At 49.3% G+C, this 17,744-nt stretch overlaps 1 protein-coding gene across 1 annotated transcript in view; it reads left to right on the top strand.

Moving 5' to 3' along the window:
- LOC123351589 (sodium- and chloride-dependent GABA transporter 1-like) overlaps positions 1 to 10,891 on the top strand; it is a 49,934-nt gene extending 39,043 nt beyond the window's left edge. Inside the window, exons 13-18 of the mRNA XM_044991043.1 lie at positions 387 to 554; positions 2,213 to 2,277; positions 3,239 to 3,541; positions 5,137 to 5,256; positions 9,425 to 9,581; positions 10,258 to 10,891. Coding sequence (XP_044846978.1) covers positions 387 to 554; positions 2,213 to 2,277; positions 3,239 to 3,254 — 249 coding nt within the window. The 3' untranslated portion in view covers positions 3,255 to 3,541; positions 5,137 to 5,256; positions 9,425 to 9,581; positions 10,258 to 10,891. The remainder of the gene's footprint in view (positions 1 to 386; positions 555 to 2,212; positions 2,278 to 3,238; positions 3,542 to 5,136; positions 5,257 to 9,424; positions 9,582 to 10,257) is intronic.
- The last annotated feature ends 6,853 nt before the right edge of the window (positions 10,892 to 17,744 follow it).

The following is a 17,744-nucleotide window of genomic DNA, read 5'->3' as shown; positions in this document are numbered from 1 at the left end:
TTGGGAGTGTGGTGTGCAGCAGAAGGTGAAGTAGGGAGGGGTGTAAGTACCCTGGCTGGGGCAGGGGAGTTTAGGGGCACTGACCATGAGAAAACATTACCATGCATTCTCAGCCTGTCGGCTTTGGGGGGAGGTGTTGGGACTGGTCTGGGAGCCCTGGTTCTTGGGGCAGCTCTTGGGAATGGTGCGGGAGCCCTGGCTTGGGAGGGAGCTGTTGGGAATGGTGAGGGAGACCTGGCTGTGGGGGAGGGAGGGCTGTTGGGAATGGTGCGTGATTATTGACTATAACTCATAGTGAGAATTTAGGGAACTCTCAAAAAGACAAAGTCAGTGAATATTTCTGCTTGTGCCATACTACGCTGTGACTGCTGATCCTGTTTCTTCAGGGTGTTTTCTTCTTCAGTGTGGTTGAAATGACCCCTCTGACTCTGGGGAAATATGTCTATCCCCCATGGGGACAGGGCATCGGCTGGCTCATGGCTCTGTCTTCCATGGTGCTGATTCCGGGCTATATGCTGTACTGCTTCTTCACCTCCGAGGGGACCATCAGGCAGGTAAAAGCAACTTTCCAACTTCTGCCTCTGCTCAATTATCTGTCCAGAGGGAATTTCCCACCAGCAACCCACTATAAACTTCATGCAGTCCCTGTGTCATGGCATTGATTCCTGTGGTCTTTGTAAGCCATACTTCCCAGATACTCCCTCCTTATCCCCCAATACCCTCTGCGCTCTTCTGACCTGCTCCTTATGCTTTCTACTACCTCCTGCATGACACATTCCATGTAAGCCAATAGAAAGCCCTTCCTCACTGAGGCAAATGAATGCCTTAGGGGATTGGGGTAAGGAGATATGTGCCTTTACCTCTTGGCTACCATCCCGCCCAGGTCAGTAATGACCAAAAATTGTTACCATCTCATTCCTGTTTGGTGTCTTATGTGAAACAAGTCAAGGGACTCTTGGTCCCATTCCTAGCAGACTGCTCTCCACATCAGCATATCACTGTTACATAGAGAGATGTTTGAAAATCTTCCACCAGCAGGGCCGGCTCCAGACTCCAGCGCGCCAAGTGCGCGCTTGGGGCGGCATTTTGCCGGCAGGGTGGCAGGTGGCTCCGGCGGACTTCCGCAGTCATGGCTGCGGGAGGTCCAGCGGAGTCTCGGGGCCAGCGGACCTCCCGCAGGCATGACTGCGGAGGGTCCGTTGGTCCAGCGGCTCCGGTGGACCTCCCGCAGGCATGACTGCGGAGGGTCTGCTGGTCCCACAGCTCGGGTAGACCTCCCGCAGGCATGACTGTGGAAGCTCCACAGGCACGTCTTCAAGAGGTCCCCCGGAGCCGCGGGACCGGCGACCGGCAGCGCGCCCTCTGCGGCGTGCCGCCCTGCTTGGGGCGGCCAGATTCCTAGAGCCTCCGCTGTCAACCAGAATGTTTTCCCATTGGAAAATGCTGTTCTGTCAGAAACACAACTTTCCAAGGGGACATGTTGATTCTGACAAAACTTTGTTTTGAAAAAAGAAATTGAAATTATGCGTTTTGCGAAGGTCAGAACATTTTGTCTGGACCATTTCAGAAATGGAACATTTTGATTTTTTCATTTTGACTTTTCATTTTGAAATTTATTTTATATTATAATTTTTTTTCTTTGTTTTTTTCTTTGGTTTTTTTTTTTAAAGTCAAAATCAAAAGGAAATGGTTTTTGACTGTCCTGGAACGAAACCTTTTCATACGTCTTGTTTCATGGGAAATGTCTAAATTCTTTTTTGTTCCGATTTGGAATGAAAGCAAATGTTTGAAAAGATGGAAATTCCAGTTCCTGCCCAGTTCTAGCTATGAATGTCACTATCAGGCAATCTCAGCAAAGATGCCGCGTTCTGAATGAGCATGAAGCCTGAACTAGCTCAGAGCCAGGGTCTATTGATGAGGGAGGTTTGCACTGGAACTGGCTGTCTCATGGATAAAAAGGCCTGTCAGACTCCAATCTTTCACCAGCATTCAATTCACTTTAAAAATGAAAGAAGGACAGAGAGAGGCCCCAGCACTGCACCAGTATAGACCATAATGTCATAATGTCATTTTCTTTTGGGCCAGAAGAAGAGATTCAGTGAAAGGCAGTCACAGGGCATTACCCTTCTCTCTACTGATAGCAATAGGCTGCAAATCGTTTTGAGAATTAAAGCGAACAATCCCCACTCAGACCCATCTCTGATCCTTACAGGTGATCCTTGCTCAGAGCTCCATAGGATGGTATGAACACTCACCACCCCTCCCCGCCACTCACTGGTAATGTGCCATGGGGGGAAATCCCTTCTTGTCTCCTAATTGGGGCATCAGTTCCTTCCTGTGTTTGGTTCCAATTCTATTCCCATTGAAGCTGGGGACAGTATTCTCCTGACTTCACTGGGAGCAGGAGCAGGCTGGGAGGGCCAGATTGTGATGTCCTGACTCACAGAGTAGCATCGAAATCATCAAGTAGTTCCGCTGACTTCAGCAGGGCAACTTGTACTATACCAATTATTACGGATACCACAATCTGCCCCAAGTGAGCTGAATCCTTGTAGTTGTGCCTCTGAATCCATCTGTAATCTGAGATCCCACCTGGTGCCCACATGATTATCCATGTTTCCACTGAATCCCTGTCTTGCAGGCCTATGGAGTGTGGTTATATTCTGTTGCTCCAGGAGCTCTCTGAGCATCTGGTGCATACTGACAATGTCAGTCAATGGGAATTAGAAATAATAGTGTGATTGGCTTCTATTTACCTTCCCCTCCCTTTGCTCACTCTATCAGACTCGATATCCCCGAGTGCACTGACCGTTCTGCCAGTTCAGTGGAATGTCATTTTTTTGGAGGCAGCCAACACACACACCCAGACCCCCGGCCTCCAGGATCCATTGCACTAGCATGTGGCAGTAGGGATATAGAGAGTGTGTGTGTGTGAGAGAGAGAGAGAGAGAGGATTCGCTTGTAACAGAGCTGAGGCTGGAGGGAAATTAGATGTCAGCGCAGAATAAAGGGGTTTTGACAGACAGGAAAGATTATAAACCATTTTAATCCTACTGAGCATGAATGTAAGAAAAAAGCACATGAATGGCAGGAGAGCCTCACTAAACAGTTCAGGGGCTTCACCCAGCAAGAAACACTTTAGATATGCCACCTGTGGAGGTGGTGGTGGTGAACGGGTCTCCTCATTTTCCCCTGGTTACCTGTGTCCTTCCTGTAATCTTTCTTTGTTCCTGCACAGCGTTTTCAGCAGATGACTCAGCCCACGCAAGAGGTGAATGTTCAGAACAATAGACTAAAAGCAAAGACCTCACTGAAGGGGAGAGTCTCCGATGCTGCTGTCTAGGCAGAGGGTAGAACCTCTTCATCCTGCTCTGTAGCTGCTCCTGCCACTGCCCTTTGACCTCCTCTGACGCTGCTTGTGTGTCCCCAACTCCACTGTTGGTTTCAGTCATCGTGGGAAGGATCTAACAGAGGAGCCATTTCATGGCACTGCCCCCAGCCCAGCTGATCGAGGCTCTGTTTTAAACTCCATAAGGACAAGGTGCAGTGACTGTCTTCGTAATTTATTATCCCAATCCATACCGCCAGAAAGGAATGTCCCAGGCCCTAGTTTCCTGCTGACCAGAGGTGGTATTTTCTATAGTACTATAACTTCTCCTTTTTCGTTGTGTTCTTCAGCCCCTCTTCTATACTAAAGTCCACCACGCACCTTCTAATGAACCGCAAGGCTGTCACAGCATAAAACCAGCTGTATTTTAGCTATGGATTCAAATTCAAGATGATTATCAATTAATACAGCATAAAGCACCTTTAATGAATAAATAGTGCTAAGTGCTGTACAATGGATGCACCAACCAGAAATACAGAATATTAGTGGCTACTGGATAGACCTCAGCAATCTGGACAGGCGTGAGGGGTGCTGTGCTGTTGGAGCTGCTGTCCTTCAGCCACTAACACAGCGTTATTATTATTATTATTATTATTATTATTATTAGCAGTCATTTATACAGAGAAATAGATATAAGATTCCCTTGTACTGGTGGAGGAGACATCCTTTATAATGTGGGCATGCTCCATCCCAACACATCCTGGCATGGTGTTACGTGGTGTTCTATGATGCTGTATGTGCCATATCCTCTATCTACTCCCTAAAATGCCATCATGATATCAAGGGGGTTGTTAGCGGGCTTATTCCTTCACCCTCTTACTTCCTTGGTCCTTCTCGCATGAACAGAGAGCAACAATACCCAAAGTCCGAAGGTGCAAACAATTTGATGTTTATTGGGGTGAACTTAGGGTTACCATACGTCCGGGTTTACCCAGACAGGTCCGGCTTTTCGGGGAGAATTTGTAAATGTCCGGGATTTCCCCCTGGACCGCTATTTAAAGACCGAAAAGCGGCTGACAGCGGGGCCAGGCCAGACTGAGCTGCTGATTGGGGCCTCTCCGGCAGCCAAAGCCCCTCCCCAACTCCTCCCCTCCCCTGCAGCCTCAGATCACCGGCAGCACCGGGGTAGTGGGGCTGGCAGCGGCAGACAAAGCCCCCCCCGCCTCCCCGCTCCCCTCCCCAAGCCTCAGATCGCCGGCAGCACTGGGGGGCTGGGTTCTCCGTGGGGCGCAGAGCCTGACACGCTGCTCTAAGCTGCAGGTAAGGGGGTCGGAGAGTTGGAGAAGGGGCATGGGATCCTGAGGGGCAGTGAATTGCCTGTCTGTATGTTCTAAATAGTAGCTGTTGTTTCCTTAGCAAAATCCTCTCCTCTACATTTCTCTTCCATCCTCTTCCATTTTTGCCTCATTTTCTTCAGTTTATAGTTCTGTTTTTAAAGCCTATATTATCTATTCATGTTAATCTGTCTCTCTGTTTCAGACAGCATTAAATATGTAACTTGTTTTACTTAGAAAAATAGCTGGAGAGATAATGGTAAGACTATATCACCCAGCATTCTAAAGAGGATCTGTCCGTTACACTTTGTGAATGGGAAAAACAAAACTTGTCTTTGAATTTTATTAACCAATGTAATTGCTTTTAACACATCAGGAAGAAAGGCAATGATTTTAAGACCTGTTTGTATAATAATGGAAATACTATGATTTCTCACTGGCTAACTGTTAAACCATCATTTCTTTTGTTTACAGCCACTTGCAGTAGCTATATAATCCCTCACCCACAATGGTGTTCTGTAACATTTGCAATGGCTACTGTCTAAATTCTTGCCAAGCTTTTCATCATATCCAGAGAACAGAGATTAAATTAATGTAACTGCTAGCTTAATTCATACTAGTGCTTGTAAAAACTGCTTCATCAAAGCACTTAGTTCAATTTTGCAATAAATATCAGAATCCAATAAAGACTATTAAATCTGACTCATTGCCTACATACGTATTATATTTGGAGACGCAGTCAGCTATTATTCAACAGTGATACAAACTGTGGTGAATATAAGACCTGGCCTTTCAAACTTCCTCATAAAAACTCACTGCAAGTCATGCATTAGGAAAAGAATTAAGTGCAAGTCTGAAAATGACCAATATTTATATTTGACAATTCAAGTTCTTTGATCTGGCAGGGAGGTGAATATGAATCCAGAAGACAATAAAAACACTTAAAGTGCTTAGCTTTTGGAGATCTTCTTAGAGCTTTCTCTATTGACAAAGATTTCAGAGAACTTTTTAGAAGTTACTTCTATTCTGCTTTTATTTACTGAAAGATCCCCTTTTCTATGAACATTTACAAGGTTTTTATTACAATGATGGAGAATGACTATTTTTGGTTTATGGGAGTGTAGCAGTAATTTTAAAATGTGACTCCCAAACTCTTGAGGACAAGTGCTGTGGCTGGGCATGTAACTCAAGTCACTGAGGTCAGGGGACAGGTAGGGAGCAGGATTCTAGGGGGGCAGTTAGGATGGGGGGGTCTCAGAAGGGGGCAGTCGGGGACAAGGAGAAGGGAGGCTTAGATAGGGGGTAGAGTCCCAGGGGGAGGTTAGGGGCAGGAGTCCCAGGAGGGGTGATCAGAGGACAAGGAGCGGGGGGAGTGGGTGGGTTGGGTGTCCTGTGGGGGGCAGTCGGAGCAGTAAGTGGGAAGGAGTGGCTAGTGGGCAGGGCTACCCCCGTGTCCTCTTTTTTGAAACTTCAGATATGGTAACCCAATAGATAGGTTAGTGCTCAGACGGGAGACCTCTAAGCCGCACCCTAGGTGCTGCAAACAGTGGTGTTACTGATTCAGTAGGTGGTGCTCTGCCCTCTGTGGCAAACCCAGAACAAATGGCTACAAAGGGAGGGCTAGTAATTAGTCCCAGGGGGCTAAAAGGCCTCTCCCTAGCCACTGAGGAGAGATAACCTGGGGGAAATACGGTTCAGCTGGAAAAGGAGTTACCAGGGAACTAATTAGGTTCAGCTGGCCCCAACTGCTGGAGACCTTTTTAAACCCTCCCTGGGATGTAAGCAGGGGGGGAGGGGAGAGAGAGAGAGAGAGAGAGAGAGAGAGAGAGAGAGAAAAAGAAAAAAAAAAAAAAGGAAAAAAAAAAAGAGGCAGTTGGCAAGTTAGGAGCAGGTGCAAGGCTCTGAATTCTTCTAGTAAGAAAGGCTGCATGCTGTCCCCAGAAGGGGAGAAAACCAGCACAAGGGACTGACTGAGGGAAGGATCAGCCAGACCCTGTGCTACCTGGAAGGATTTGCTTTGCCCAAGCTGGTGTCTCCAAGGCTAAAAAGGACTGAGCCTGCTGAGGAGAAGCAGGTACTTTGCCACACCTCTTACTTCAGTATTGATTCTCAGCATAGGACTAGTGGGCATGGTGCTGCTGGAGTTGGCAGCTTTGGGGCGGGGTTTAAAGGGGACTCCTGACCTGAGTGGTCAGTAAGGATTCTGGGGTGTCTTTTACAAGAGCTGCTCTGCAGTGATGTGGCCCAGTTCCAGCACAGGGTTTTACATTCTGCCTTGCTAAAAATTCTTTCAACTGGATAGTGCAGCTTTCATTGCCTGTCCTAAACTCTTGTGGACCATTGCTCTGTGCTGGCCTGTGAAAGAGTGTTTTGAAGGTCAGGACTTTTCAGAGTTTCATGCAAACCAAGCCCTATTCCTGTCTCATTTGAAGGCTATTGGAGCATCTTTATCCCTTTCTTACTTCCTTGATGGGACCCTCATGAGCACTATTTGCACAGTAAGCTGCTGGGCCTGGTTCTGACCTCATGTCTATTTGTGTAAACTGGGATTAGCCCCATGGAAGTGAATAGAATTCTGCTGGTGTAAAAACTGGTGTAAGATCAGAATTGGGCCCAGGTTGCCTTTTGGCAGTGGGAGGGGGTGACTCCTGTGTGTGGGTTTCTCTCTTTCTCTCTGGCTCCTTTGGGCCTGATTTTTGAAAAGCTGCCTCTGATTTTGCACTTGCAATTTTGTGCCTGGAATTAATTGTGGGCCTGTGTTGTAGCAGCACCTGTAGAATTAGGCAACTAAGCCAGCTAAAATTTGGGCCCTCAATGATTTGTGCCTGCAAAATTGCACTCAGTTATATCTGGGTGCAAATTTGGAGTCTGAGTTGATTTTTTTGAACATTAGAGATATTGACCTGTGGGTCTCTTTTCCCATTTCCCACTACCAGGCTTATTTTTTTTCACACTATCCAAAAAATAACTCTGAACTCCTGGACAGTGATTTATCCTCTCCTGGAAACGAGAGGCTGCAGAGAGAGCAGGGATGGGATCTGGGGAAAACAGGATTTCCACAGAGGTCCCCAGTGCAGATCAGGTTTGGCCAGGTTGGGCTTATAAGGGGAATGCTTGTCGTCAGGAGATGATGGGGCCGGAAGGTGCCAAAGACCTGAGTTGGTTCGTTCTCCAGCTGAACAGCTTGACCTGTCCCTTAGTTAGATTTCTTCTCACTCTCTTCTCCCTGCTTGGCCCCACCCTGGTGGGATGTACATCTTCCAGCTCTTCGATTACTACGCTGCCAGTGGCATGTGCCTGCTCTTCGTTGCCATCTTTGAGACGCTTTGTATCGGCTGGGTGTATGGTGAGTATGGGCCTGGTGGCCAGCAGCTTTCACTGACTCTGAATCCCTGAGTGGACTCTTGTCCCCTCACTGGGGCTGGTGTCTCTGTTATCCCCAAGAGCACCAGGCCACAGATCCCCTTAGTAAACCTGGTACATTGGAACCCTTTACAGACAGTAGCACAACGTGCCTTCACTTCAATGCCCAGGGACTTAGATGGTGGGAGCTTTCTGACAGCAGAGCCCTGGGGGAGCTGGCTGGAGAAGCTGCCTCATGCCAGCAAGGAAGTCCATGACCCTAACAAATTTCCCCTGTTTGCGCTTATCTGTATTACCCATAATACCCCATTTCTGAGCTCCCTCCTCTCCACATGGGTCTTCCTGTCGGTCAGTATCCTCTCTGGGCCATGCAGACCATTACTCTTGTTCCTTTTTGTTAACAGGGTCTCGTTCCTTGTCTTTCTCTGGTGCTGATCGTTTCTGTGGTAACCAATGATGTCCAAAATGTTATAGGCCATAGCCTATTATCAAATACTGCTGGCTCTTCATCATACCGGCTGTCTGCATGGTGAGAGCTTGGAGGCCATTGGTCTGGGGGCCTGAGAGAGGAGTGGGGCTGGTTGGATTGTTGTGGGAGTGGGGGAAATTGATCGCTCTGGGACCCCTGTGTTGGGGACATTGAGTAGGTAGCAAGCACTTTCCCATGGAGCGGGCAAGTTTGTAATGGCTCACTGGCTCAGTGTGGCCATCACGTTGTCCTCCAGCACCTGATCCGTAGAAGGCAAGAATCCTACTGCTACTGACAGCTACAGTACATCTACACGGCCAGCAGAAATCCACGGCAACAAGTCTCAGAGACAGGGTCTGCAGACTCAGGCTCATGCTAAGACACTTAAAAAAAGCTGTGTAGACATTTGGGGTGGAGCTCAGGCTCTGCTTCAGAACCTGAGCTCCAGTCCGATACTGAATGGCTGCACAACTATTTCTAGTGCTATAGAATGAGCCTGAATCTGTAGACCCAGGCTGTGAGACCCTCTGCAGCAGGTTTCTGCTGGCTGTGTAGACATACACCTAGCGAGCAGACTCCCACTTTAGCTCAAGTGGCCTGTGGTTTGCAAGCCACAGGTTCTAACCCAGCTGCTGCTGTGTAGTTTATCTGATCACCATGGACATCCATGAGTGGGGATGAAATAACTGGGGGAGGGAACAGATTGCCTGGGACTGCTGCTAGGACGAGCTCTTGGCTGAGATAACAAACACTAATTGAAGGGGCAGCAGCACCCAAGTGGGTCTGATGGATGGTCTGATTGTTGCCCCTCAGGGGCTGTCTGTCCCAAGGAAGTCCTGCTGCGGGTGTGAAGTCAGAAGGGAGATCATGTTGACTAATGGCATTGCTTCCCCCCGCTTCCTCTCTTCTTGGCTTCTTCCACCTCCCCAGGTGACCTTCCTGTTTTCTCTGATTAAATATACCCCTCTGACCTACAACAAGAAGTACGTGTACCCCTGGTGGGGAGACACCTTGGGCTGGCTGCTGGCTCTGCATCCCTCTCTGGATTGTCTACAAACTCTCTATGATCAAGGGCTCCCTGAGAGAGGTGAGGCTGCTGCTTCAGGAGCAGGGTCTGGGCCACAAAGGGGCTGATATGGGGGGAGGGAGCATATTAAAATGACAGCCTCATGCTCCAATATGTTTGTTAGCCTATAAGGTGCCACAGAACTCTTCACCTCTTGAGGTGTGATTGGTGTGTTGTGGGTTAATAACAGGAGTGTAGAATTCAGTTACTGGAGCTCAGTCTATTACTGTAAAGAATTAGTGGCTTTATTGAATTCAAGCTGGCTGGAGGGTTACACAGAACTAGCTGCCTTCCTGTGCCTCACAGTTATTGGCTCTCCATCACTTGTCAAACGTCGTAGGAAAACAGGTTTGTGGGAAGTGCTGATAGGAGACCAAGTGCAGGCCCCAGGCCAAACGCAGTCCACTGGGGTCTACGGATAGCCTGTGGGCTGCCCTCATCTCAAGTGTGGAGGTCTGGCCTGTGGGGACTATGGATGCCAGTGTATGAGGCAGGCTAGGCTGCATGCTGGGACCTCTAGGTCCCCTGCTGAGTCCCCACCATCTCATTGTTGGAATGGAGAGTGGTGGGGCATCAGTAGAGTCTTGAAGCCACCTTTACACTGCCTGTGTTGTGAGCCATCCAGGTGCCTATACAGCATTTGGTGTAAGTTAGAGCAGCCTCAGGGCCACTCTTGAACTATTTTCTCCTGGGCCAGAACACAACATGATGTGACCATGCACCTCCCTCCAGAATGTCCTCTGCTTGCCATGAGGCTCCTCTAAGCTGGCTTTAGAGACCTTCTGCACTTGGGGATCCCTGAACTTTCTTCACCAACTTTTGCCCCCTAGAGCAGTGCATGGGGATGGTCCATAACCTCTATCTCCCTGTCTGTGGAGAAAAGCCTCTGCTTTTTGCTGACATTTCCATCGGCAGAGCACCTCCTGATGCTGACAGAGCTAGAGTCCCATTGTTAGGGCCACTGTGGCCCCCTGGATTGTTTGATACACTCCTTCCAGCTGTCAGATGACTCAAGGATTCTCCACTTGCCGAGGGGAGCAGGACTTGTGAGCTGATCTCTCTTCTGCTGGAGCATTTGATGGGATCAGCAGGGGCTGCCATAGAAGGGTCTCCAGGGACAGTGTGGAGTCAGCAATGCACCTCAGTCATCTCCAGGGGAGCACACACAGGAGCTGATTCAAACAGCTGAGAGACCCCAACGCTCCAGTGGGTGGGACAGGAGAGACTCAGCCCTGGAGTGGAGACTGTCAAAGGGTCACAGAGGCTCTTCTCCAACATGGACTTTTAGGACCTCTCCATTCATTCCATTAAATCCTTTATCTTATCACTTCTGAGTGGCTCTGCATCAGTTTTGTCTCTTGTACTCTTTTTGTAAGGGAACTCTTCTCTCCACACCAGGAGTCATTGCTCCTAGAGGTGCTGCTTGTTTCCAGAACTACATGGAGTCCAATCTGCCAGGACCACCTCTCTGGGCAGGGGTGATGGGTATTTGGGTGGCCCAAGAAGCCAAGTCCAAGGCGGTGATGCGTTGTGTGTGGCTAGTCTAAAGGGGAAAGTCCACACCAAATTAGATGTGACTTCCCCTCATTCATCTCCCAGAATTAGAGAAATATTATATACTGTTAACCACTTGGGTCAAAAAGGAGTATTAGATACTGATGAGGGAGTCTGTACATCTTTGTTTATCCTTCCATCTAGTTTGAACTGAATTAGCTCATGATCACTCAAACCAAGGTTGTCCCCTACAACCATTTCTTCTATGAGGTCCTCACTTCTCACCAAAACCAAATCTAAATTGGCATCCCCTCTTGTTGGTTCTTCAACTACTTGGTGAAGAAATCCATCAGCTATCGCATCCAGAAAAATCTGAGCCCTATTATTGTTACTAGAACTTATCCTCCAGTCTGTATCTGGGAAGTTAGTCTCCCATGATCACACAATTCCCATTAGTGTTTACTTCATTAAAAACATTAGAGGTCTCTATCCATATCCAAATCAGGTCCTGGCAGTCTGTAGCACACCCCAAGCACTATCTCTGGGAAAGAAAACTACCAGATCCTCCCCATGTGATTTTTGCCCTGACAGACTGTCTTACTCATTCCATCACTTCTTATTTCTTTACAGTTAACCTCATCATTGATATACAATGCTACTCCACCACTTTTGCCTTTAGTTCTGTCTTTCCTAAACCACACATAGCCTTCAATACCTGTACTCCAGTCATGACTACTATTCCACCATGTTTCTGTTATCCCTATAATATCCGGTTTCACTTCCTGCACCAGTAGCTCTAGTTCCTCCATTTTGTTACCTAGGCTCCTCACATTAGTGTAAAAAATGTTAATTTTTGCCATTTGGCTTCACTGACATTCTTTACCCGATTAGGCACAGACATTCTACCACCAGTATCGCCTATTAGACTGGTATCTACAATACCCTTCCTCCTTATAAAAAAAACAGGAGTACTTGTGACACCTTAGAGACTAACAAATTTATTTCAGCATAAGCTTTCGTGGGCTACAGCTCACTTCTTCGGATGCATAGAATGGAACACACAGACAGAAGATATTTATACATACAGAGAACGTGAAAAGGGGAAGTACTGATACCAACTCTAAGAGGCCAATCAATTGAGATGAGGTATCATCAGCAGGAGGAAAAAAAAACCTTTGAAGTGATAATTGATATGACCCATAGAAGCCACGGCTGTATCTTCTCTTACTTTATTTTCTTACCTCTCAATGTTAAATTCTGGCGTCGAGATTACCTGGACATCTCCCAACCATCTCCCACAAATTCCTAGTTTAAAGCTCTCCTAATCAGTTGTGCCAGTCTCCATCCTAGAAGTCTATTTCCCTCCTTACTCAGGTGAAGTCCATCTCGAGAGAACAGTCCTGTGTCCATGAATGCTTCCAAGTGGCCGTACATCCCAAAGCCCTCCTTATAGCACCACTGCCTGAGCCATCTGTTGATCGCCATAATCTTGTTACACCTTTGTTGCCCTTCTCTAGGAACAGGCAGAATCCCACTGAAGATCACCTGAGCCTCAATTTCCTTTAGCGTCTTCCCCAGCCTGGCATAGTCTCCCTTGATACGTTCCAGTGAGAATCTAGCCATATCATTTGTTCCCACATAAAGGACAATCAGCAGATTCTTTCCTGCTCCCGTTAGGATCCGTTTCAGCCTCAGATCCACATCCTATATCTTAGCACCCGGCAGACAGCACACCCTTCTGTTCTCTGGATCAGCTCTAGTTACAGGCCTGTCTATTCTTCTCAGTAAGGAGTCCCCAATCATGTAGACCTGCCTTTTCCTGATGACAGTGCAATTCTCCGGTCTATCCCCTGTTCCCTCTGGCTGCAAGTCCTCTCGATTTCTATTGTCCCTTGCAATCCTCCACAACCCATCCCATATCCTCCTGGGGCTCATATTTGGTGTTGTCTCCATTGACTCTTCCCCTCTTCCTATAGGACTAGCTGCTCTTCTCTTCTTCTTTGTCCTCTCACCTTCAGCGACCACCTGCTGTGCCCCTTCTTCATTTTCCAACTCTGCAAACCTGTTCCTGAGTTCTATTTCTCCTTCACTGGCCCGTCTTTTCCTCTGCCTGGTTCTCTTAGTCACATGCTTCCACCGTCCATTTTCCTCACCCAGCAGTCTCTCCTCAGAATTCTTTGGTCCTGCTTCCATCCGCAAGTCTGAGCTTATCCCTTCAGCCTGCTCATATCTTTGCTCCATCATCTGCTCAGACCCCCTTCTAAACTCTACCAGAGTTTCCACCTGCATCTCTAGTCCTCGGATCTTTTCTTCCATCAGCAATATCAGTCAGCACTTCATGCAGACGAAACTCTTTTCAGGCACCCCCTCCAGGATCATGTACATGCGCAGCTTCCACATCCAGTCATCCTCATTGTATCGGTCATAGCCTTCCCACCTAAAACCTGTGAGTCCAGGAAACACAAACCAAAACAAACCCCCAACAGGCACCAGAACACCAGCAGAACACCACCCACTCCCTTCACTAGCCTGTCAGTTCCTCTGCCTAGGTCTCTGTTTCCCCTGCAAACTCCCACTGAAACTCCCTCGTTTACAGCTCTGTTTGCTGGCTCCTGTGCCGCTGCAGCTGTCTATGCCGCTGCCTGACTGGCTGGCTACCTTTATAGGACCCCTAAGCGGAGAAGCCTCGCCCCCTTATTGAATTGTAAATCCCTTGTTTAGAGTTTCCCTGCTGGTGAATGGCTGGTGATGATCATTTAACGCTCGCCTGGGTGTGGGTCCTCTCTTTTGTTGCCACTGGAGAGCTATCTGTAGGTGCCTCCCAGCCTCAACATATTTCAATAACAACATGCAAAATCTTATAACTTCCTATACACTATCGATATACATAAATTGACAGAACAATGAGTTTCAGCAGATCATGACCTCTCATATGATACCTTACAAGGCATGCTGTGTATGAAATACTACAACCAGCTACAAATGATGAGTATTGGGGTTACAGGGTGCTATTTTAAGGTACAGTGCGTCATGTAGAGGAAAATCTAAAGAGGGGCTTTGGAACTTTGGTCAAGCTAGTCGGCCTAGAGTATTAGCTGAGCTTGTTTCTGTGTATAAACGGCATAAGAAGGTGAAGTGGAATGGAAAATCCCCAGAAAGGAGAACAATGGCTTTCTGTGCATCGGGGGCATGAGGAGGTGAAATGGAAAATCCTCAAACACAATAATTTGCAATAGCCAAGCTTATGAAATATATAACCGCAATGGAAGCATTAGAAAAGTCAAACCGCAAGAGAACTAGATTAGGAATAACCATAACAGGAAAGGCCAAATAAGGGAAATGATTGTTCATTTTTGCTTTTGACCTGTATCAAATTTTGCAATGTAGTCCAAATAAGGTAAATGACACAAAATGTACGTGTAATTTGTTTGTGGTTTTAAGCTTTAAAAGCTTGTGTGTTTCTCACCTCGGGGGCACAGTTTCCGATAGCTGTCACCCCCTGCGCACTTGTAATCAATAAAGGAGCCTCAGGCTGATCTGATCCAAAATCAATTGTGTGGTCAATTTTCCACAACAATTTGGGGGCTCGTCCGGGATCCACAGCAGACCCCTAGACCGGAGGACCGTGGACCATTCCCCACCGTACCCAGGCCCATCTGAAAGGTAAAAGATCCTTTTAAAATCTCTATATTGGGTTCTGGTGGAGGATTGCCATAGGCTCTGGGTTTGGGTGAGTTGTACGCTGGATCTGAACATTTTGTTGCCAGACGCGCCTGATGCCCTTCTGTTCCCCAGGAAGAGCCCTAAGTGTGGCTAAATAGGCCTCTGTACTGATTTGTGTGCCAGTGTGAAAGTGAAGGTCGGTAGATCAGTGTGAGTAAGGGTCACAGGAAGACATCCAGAGCCTTCTGTGAAGCCTGGTGGCTTATGACCAGAGATGCCTTGAACGCAAGCCCAGTGACCTCATCTTATTGGGTCAGTAAAATGCCCTGACCAGGATAAGGCTTCCTCTGCATGTCATGCCTGGTTGAGGGGCCTGCCTGGGTCTAGGATTGTGTGACCCTATCCTTTTCCCCACCCTCAGATGGTCCCTGAGTTCTGTTTGATCCTCCAGACTGGAGTAAGTCACATTATCTGCTCCAGAACCAAGATTGAGGGAGATTCCCAATTCTGTAACCTCTTTCCCTTCCCCTCCTCTGCCAGTAAAAGGCGGTCTGACGAGCCACTGAGGTCCAAACATGCTACCGGAAGCAACAGAGTAAGTGGTGCTGTTCTCGCTGAGACTAGCCGACGCTCTTTGCTGGACAACGGTGTAGATAGTCATGGATGCCCTAAACAAAATCTTCCCTGTGTGAAAGACCCGAGAGAAAGTGATCTGTTAAAAATGGGGGCTGGGGAGACAAAAGGAATCCCTGTGCTGCCGACAGGCACACCTGCAGCTTATATGTGTTCAAAGTATGGTCCTCTCACTTGTAAATTTTGAAAAAATGCAATTGGCATATGAGAGATGATCCTAAATTACAGTTTCCTTTAGACCAGGGGTCGGCAACCTATGGCACGGGTGCCAAAGATGGCATGCGAGCCAATTTTTAATGGCACGCGGTGCCTGCTGGGACTCCGCGTGCCATTAAAAATCCTGCTGATGCGGCAAGCCGCGGGGTCCGCGGGCCCGGGCCGGAACGCCGGCCGAGTGCAGCAAGCCGCTGGCCCCTCCCCCGCCTTTCCCCTGGAGCCCTCCCGCCGCGCGCGCAGGGCTCTGGGGGCCAGGGCTGCGGCTGTGTGCTCCCGCGGGGCAGCATTTGGCTCCATGGGGAGGGAAAACCGCTCCTCGCTCATCCAGAGCCCTGCTGTTGTGCGCACATCGCTCTGAGGGGCAGGGCTGGGCTGCGCGCGCGGCGGCGGCGGCAGGGCTCCAGATGAGCAGGAAGCCTCATGGTAAGGGGTGGGGGCAGTCAAGGGACAAGGAGCAGGGTGGGTTGGATGGTGAGGTGGGGTCCCAGGGGTGGCTAGGGCTGGGAGTCTCTGGAGGGGGCAGTCAGGAAGCAGGGGGGGTGGATGGGAGTCCCGGGGTCTGTTAGGGGGTGGGGGGTGGATGGGGTCAGGGCACTCAGGGGACAGGGAGCAAGAAGGGTCATGGGGGAGCAGTTAGGGTCGGGGGGGTCTCTGGAGGGGGTGGTCAGGGGACAAGGAGCTGGGGGGGTTGGATGAGTTGGGAGTTCTGGGGGGGCTGTCAGGAGGCAGGGGTGTGGAGAGGGTTTGGGGCAGGCAGGGAGCAGGGGGGTTGTATGGGTCCAGAGTTCTGGGGGTCCTGTCAGGGGGCAGGGAGCGGTTAGATAGGGATGGGAGTCCAGGGGGTCTGTCTGGGTGCAGGGGTGTGGATAAGGGTTGGGGCAGTCAGGGGACAGGTAGGAGGTAGGGTCTTAGGGGGCAGTCAGGGGACATGGGGCAGGGAGGCTTAGATAGGGGGTGGGGTCCCAGGATGGGGTAGTCGGGACAAGGAGCAGTGGGGGATGGGGGGGGCAGTCACCCAGACCTCTGCCCTGAGCAATGAGCCCTGTACCACCCAGCCCTCTGACTCCTTCACCCTCCCCCCAAGACCCCTGCCCTGACTCTGGCAACCCCACACATACCCAGCCCCCCTACCCTGACACCTGCACCCCTTCACATGCCCCCAGCCCTTTGCCCTGACTCTTGCACCCTCCACATCCCTTGCACCCCGCACATCCCCACCCCAACCCTGAGCACCAAATGGGAGTCACATTCCCACCTGCACCCCTCACACCAAATGAGAGCTGCCCAGGTAAGTGCCCCCACACCCAAACCTCCTGCCCCAACCCTGAGCCCCCTCCTTCATTCTAGCTCCTGGCCAGACCCTTCACCCCCAGCCCTGTGCTCAGTGCACTCCCACCCTCAGCTCAGTGCAGAGAGAGGAAGAGAATGGGCCAGAACCAGGGGGAAGGTAGGTACCCACTGTATGTGGGCAGGGCCGGGACCCCAGACCAGCAGCGGGCTGAGCGGGTCCAGCACCCGGGATCCCGGCTGGCAGAAGCCAGAGGATGGAACCCCTGAGCAGCAGCGGGCTGAGCCGCTCAACCCACAGACGGTCTGGGGTCCCTGCTGCCGGCCCCGCACAGCCCACTGCCGGTCTGGGGTTCTGGCTGCCAGACCCTTCCCAGCTGGGGTCCCAGCCGCAGGCCCCACTCAGCCCACTGCCGGCCTAGGTGAACAGAACCCCAGACGAGTGGCGGGCTGAGCGGGCCGGTGGCGTAAGATCAACATTTTAATTTAATTTTAAATGAAGCTTCTTAAACATTTTGAAAACCTTGTTTATTTTACAATACAACACTAGTTTGTTATATTATATATAGACTTGTAGAGAGAGACCTTCTAAAAAACGTTAAAATGTATTACCGGCACGTGAAACCTTAAATTAAAGTGAATAAATGAAGACTCGGCACACCACTTCTGAAAGGTTGCCGACCCCTGCTTTAGACGGTAGTTTTGACCTTGAAAAGATTGTGCACCTCAGAGGCACACTTATTGCCAACGTTGTGCCACAAAAACCAATTCAATGCATCCTTTGATTGGTGTGAGGAAACAGAAAAACAGCGCCATGAATCTTGTATGAGGAATCTTAGGGGCTCCCAAGAGAAACTTAAATCAAACTGAAGGAAACACAGGAAAAACTAA

This window comes from Mauremys mutica, chromosome 1 (genome assembly GCF_020497125.1).
Source record: "Mauremys mutica isolate MM-2020 ecotype Southern chromosome 1, ASM2049712v1, whole genome shotgun sequence".
In the NCBI taxonomy this organism is placed as follows: Eukaryota; Metazoa; Chordata; order Testudines; family Geoemydidae; genus Mauremys; species Mauremys mutica.
The sequence above is the reverse complement of the archived record's forward strand: the minus strand, read 5'-3'. Positions and strand labels throughout refer to the sequence as shown.